This window comes from Gavialis gangeticus, unplaced genomic scaffold (assembly GCF_001723915.1).
Source record: "Gavialis gangeticus isolate Ggan-Ray unplaced genomic scaffold, GavGan_comp1, whole genome shotgun sequence".
In the NCBI taxonomy this organism is placed as follows: domain Eukaryota; kingdom Metazoa; phylum Chordata; order Crocodylia; family Gavialidae; genus Gavialis; species Gavialis gangeticus.
In genome coordinates this window covers 8268676-8273822 of record NW_017728996.1, presented here as the reverse complement: position 1 = coordinate 8273822, position 5147 = coordinate 8268676, and the positions used below count along the sequence as shown (strand labels likewise).

General features: G+C 50.7%; 1 protein-coding gene across 2 annotated transcripts in view; it reads left to right on the top strand.

Moving 5' to 3' along the window:
• LRRK1 (leucine rich repeat kinase 1) overlaps positions 1 to 5147 on the top strand; it is a 110542-nt gene that overhangs the window by 26034 nt on the left and 79361 nt on the right. For both annotated transcript variants that reach the window (XM_019503999.1, XM_019503998.1), the window contains exons 3-4: positions 2276 to 2447; positions 4390 to 4569. In XM_019503999.1, the coding sequence (XP_019359544.1) occupies positions 2276 to 2447; positions 4390 to 4569 (352 nt within the window). The remainder of the gene's footprint in view (positions 1 to 2275; positions 2448 to 4389; positions 4570 to 5147) is intronic.

The window sequence follows — 5147 nt, the reverse complement described above, 5'->3', positions numbered from 1 at the left end:
TGTGTGTGTGTGTAAGACAGCAGGTTTAAAATCCTGAGCATTATGACAGTATTATTCCAGTTGCAATGGTTACCCCAGATATAAAATCAGGGGAGCCAGCTTCTTGCATGCAACACACCCGGGAATATAATTGTCTTGTCTTGGACTTTCCACCTTAACTGGCTTATGCAGGCTTCCTGTGCCTTAGAAATGCCCTGCAGCAATAAGCAGCCCAGACAGTGTGCTTCAAAGGTCAATAAACCTCCACTCCATCTAACATCTCTCCCAACTGTATAACTGGTCCAATATATTACCAATCATATCTTGCTTCTTACCCATCCCCTAGACCATCACCACTACATCAGCTGAACTACATCAAATGCATTGCACATAAGTAATTCAACTAATGCACTACTGTACTCAGCCCAGGGCAGGTGTGGGTAATGTTTTAAATCTGAGGATGCTCCACAGTTATCAAGTACAGAAACCCTGAGACTGAGTTCAAGTGTCCCAAATGGTCTCATCTACTGGAGGGACATACTTGGAGAGGAGCTGGCTCTCCGATCTTTGGGGTGGCCCTGGGATGCAGGCGGTGCCGTGTCAGAATGCTGTTTCCACTCCCGGCTTAATCTCTTCATCCCAGCAAGCATATGGTCAATGGGCTGATGGAGAAATGCTGCCCCATGTGTTTGGAAGTTTCTTCCTCCTTGTGCACCCCATTTCTTCCCACTTCAGAGACCCTACAAGTCCACTACATTATGGTCTTACAGGCAGGACCTGAATAGTAATCTTTTTGGTACAGTCTAGCCCAGGGGTGGGCAAAATACAGCCCACTGGCCAGATCTGGCCCGCCAACTGATTGTATCCAGCCTGTGGCTGCCTCTGCAGTGCTCTGCATGGGTCTGAGCTCTGCTGGAAGTAGCCTGCGCCACACTCCCGCCCACACCCACCCTGCGCCTACCCGCAGCATGGCCCTGGCCCCAGCCAGCGCACACAGCTTCCCTGCAGGGCTGCTTCTGCGGCTGCAGCAGCTGCCTGAGTGCTGCTCGGGTCCCCCATGGCCAGTGGCTCTTCCTCCTCCTTCCCTTACTGCACTGCTCTGGGCAGCAGGTTGTACGGGGAAGTGGTGGTGGCCATGAGGGGGTGGGCATGCATGCTGAGCACTGCGTGCCCAACTGCATGTAGGGGGAGCTACAGCTGGGCAGTTCCTGCCCCAGCGTGCAGGGCTCCAGCTCCCGGCTGCCTTCCACCTACTCCCCCCACCCAGCACAATGCGATGCCACCTGTGGGCAGCCGAGTGGCTGGAGGGCAGCCCTGCCAGGAAGCTGTGTACACTGGGCCAGGGCAGTACTGTTGGTGGACACAAGTGGGAGTGTGGTGCGGGCTGTCCATGCAGAGTGCTGTGGGGGCAGCCGCAGGCCAAACGGGAGAGGGAGGTGGGTCTCACCTGTGCTGACCGCCCGGGTGAGCTCTACTGCATTGCACTGTTGCAAGCTGGGAGATTTGCCTTTTGTAGACGCAATGTTGAACCTTCTGGACATGTCTACATGTGCAGTTAATGCGAAGCAATAAAGTCTGGGGTTTATTGCTCCCAGGTGCACCGCTTGAACGTGCACTCTGGAGCAATAAACTCTGGAATGTATTGCTGTTTGCATGTGAGCCTGGGACCCAGCACCCTGGACCAGGTCGATGCAGCCCTGGCTGGCAGGGGGCCCAGGGGTCAGCCTGCCAACCCAGGGCTGCTCTGACCTGGCTCGATGGGCTGCAAAGGAGCTGGCTGGGGCACGAGGGTGCTCCAGTGCAAGATTATAGCCTTACTATACTTCTGTACAGCTGAGGACTCCTACTCGGCAAAAAGGGCTGTAAAGCTAATCAGCGTTTCTAAGGTAGGAAAGAGTGAAGAGTGGCTTTCTGGGCAAGGCACTGGATCTAGCTTTGGGAGGCCTCCATTCAGGCACTGTCCCTGGAATAGGCTTCCTCCTTATCTGTGTCTTTGTTGCCCATGCGTAAAATGGGGTGCTTTCCCTGAGAGTCAGGGTATGTTCTGGTGGAGGACTTGCGTTCAGCAACCTGGGCAGCAAATAAGTAAAATGATGGTTAAATGAACATTCCTCATACATGCAAATTAACAAAATGATCCTTTTTAGTGTTGTGTGAAGGACTGACATGCTACAGTGGCAGAAAAACGCATACATAGGGGGCCCCTGTCCTCTCACACTGTCTACTTTATTGCTCTCTGTACTGGGAGGAGAGAGGGAGGTTTTGGTGCCTTATTCTGCTTTGTTTTCTCCACCAGTGCCAGCTGCTCAGTATTGCAGCAGCCTATGGAGATCTGCAGGCCGTGAGATATTTGCTGAAGGACGTCTTAGTGACATTACCGACGGAGCCCAATGACGACAACCCAGCTGTGGTGGCTGCGTATTTTGGGCACGTGGATGTTGTGAAGGAACTGTTAGACTCCTTGCATGGTAAAACAGCCATCTCATCGTGACTGGTGACCAGTTTGTAATCTGCCTTTTCCTCGTGCTGCTTCCATAGACTTGTGGGATTTCACAGTTGGGCGTGTAGCTTTCCACGAGCGCTGGTGCTTTTCCATCTCCCTTGGAAAGGAAGGGGCCCAGCTTCAGGAAAGCAGGTGGAGAGATCTGAACTGCAGTGCCTTGAAGCAGTTTTCCCAGGGGGAAAAGGTTCTGCGTTTGCTTGTGGACCATGGCCTAGCTGCTGTTTAGCCAGTTGGTTCCTACCCAGACACTGAGCTGGGTTATGTCGCTGCACCTGCAGAGAGGCAAGAGCAGTTTTGGGAAGCGTCAGCCCCTGTGATTAGCTTGTGAGTCTTTGAGGTGATGCGGTGATGCAGCTCGTAGAGGGCAGGATCCTATGCCTGTTGAATGAGCACTGGCTTGAGGCAGCAGTTCATTCTCCTTCTTTGTCCTTGTCCTCTTGCCTTTCTGTGACAGCAGGGTCCTCCATTATTTGCTGCAGGAGGGGAAGAGGCCAGAGCTCCAGACCCCACCCTTAGAGCTGTCCTTGAGAGAGTGCAGTCCTTTGTGGCATGGAGACAGCCCGTTTTAAGGACCCGGCCCTACATTTATTAGGTCTAATAGGACTTTTACTGTCAACTTCAGTGAGAGCAGGGTTAATGTCTCAAAAGTTATTTAGGTTAAATATTTTGCAGATGCTTTTAAAAAAGGAGATAGCAGAGAACTGCTGCTCAGGGGGCTGGATTTAAGCACCCCATGTAATGTTTGCAACCCAAGCACTGCGATGTGGTGCTAGGGACCAGGAAATAGAGAATACAAATGATCTAGAAAGATTTGTTGCCTGAGATGGGGCAATGAAAAAGCAGCTGTTATTAAATAGTGGAAAATAAAGTAGAGTTTTAAAATTCATTCTTTCCCAGTAATTGAAAGTGGTTTTAGCAAAATGGGATGCTTAGATGACCAGCTCTTCTGAAACACTGTAGCTAATTAATAAGAGACATTACAATGTTTTTCATTATAAAACTTGTTTTTCCCTTGAATGACCAACTCCGTAATCTCTGATAGTTTTTTATATAATACATACCTTCCCATTGGTTTCCAGGAGAAGTTCATGCTGGGGTTCATAGCAGGGCATGATAATAAATTGCCTGTCTCCCTGTGCCAAGAGTTGGGTTCAGGGATTCATGGATGCTAGGGTAGGACAGGAGGTCAACAGATCATCGAGTCCAACCCCCTGCATAGGCAGGAAAGAGCGCTGGGGTCAGACGATTGCTGGGGTTTTGGTACTGCTGTGATTTTCAGCAGGAAGACCTGCCTCAGTTAAGCTGTTTAAACCCCCAGTTTGATGCTGAACCCGAGCCTGGATTCCCAAACCTGAGATGCAGCGGTGTTGTGGAATTCCCAGGGGTGTAGAGGGTGAGGTAATTTCCATGGAGAAATTGCGAAGAAGTTGCCCTGTAAATTTGGGTTGGCTGGCTTGGTCCTATGTGGGATGTCACTGTAAAGTAAGCTGAGGCTGTGCACATTCACTGTGAGTCTGGGCATGTTGCAGGGAATGCCCGTGTTGTTAACCCAGAGGCTGGGTCTTGCAACCATTTAATCATGAGCGTTGGAAAGGTTTTGGGACACATAGTTCGTTCACCTCAATCACTGCGAAGGGTTGAAGGAAGTGATCAGCACATTCTTGCTGAATTCAACTAAGGGTTTAAACCCACAGAAGGGGAAAGGGGGGGAATTGAAAAAGCAAAAATATCATGTCAGGTTTTGGTTTCAAAGTGACGTTCAGAGAACACAGCTGATCAGGTGGGGGATCCATGGCCACATACGGCAACAACCTAGTCGTGCCTTGCCATCACAGTTAAGTGATCATTTGTTGACTGCAAGCTGGCCCAGTGACACCATCTAAAATCATGTCATATTGTTTTGCTAGATCCCAGCAACTTCCATCAACTCCTGAGTTGGATGCTGGCCATAGCCTGCCGGCAGGGACATTTGGAAATTGTGAAGCTCTTAATCCTCACCTACAGTGCTGACCCCGAGTGCTGTGCGGTCAGGAAGAATGAGTTTCCTGTTCTTATAAGATTGCCACTCTATGCTGCAATAAAGGCAGGTATGTAGTTGCATGTCCCACAGCTTGCCCCTTTATGATGACCTCATCTAAAGAAGGGGGATTATTATGCTCCCAATCACCCTAGTGTCAGTGGGTGCATCTGCACATCCAATTATTCCAGTGCTCATCATGCCAATGTGTATTGCTCCATGGCACGCTGTTTGAACGTGCGCCTGGAACCACAGCACGTTGATCCAGGTCAGAGCAGCCCCGGGCTGGCAAGGGGCCCAGGGGCTCAGCCTGCCAGCCCAGGGCTGCTCCCCAGCTCACCGTGCTGTGGAAGGGCTGAGGCACTAACATGCTACAGTGTGGGGCTAGCTAGCAGGCAGCTCCACACTGAAGCAGCCTCATGCCCCAGCCATCCCCATCAGCATCTACATGTGCATTACTGTGCACTAAAAAGCTCTGCAGCAGGGTGGTACTTGTATTTACAAGTACTACCTGATGGAGGAGTTTATTAATTTACTGCAGCCTTTAAAACCAAGCATTGGTGGTATAGTGGTGAGCATAGCTGCCTTCCAAGCAGTTGACCTGGGTTTGATTCCTGGCCAATGCAGCCCCACAGTGTTTTTGGAGGC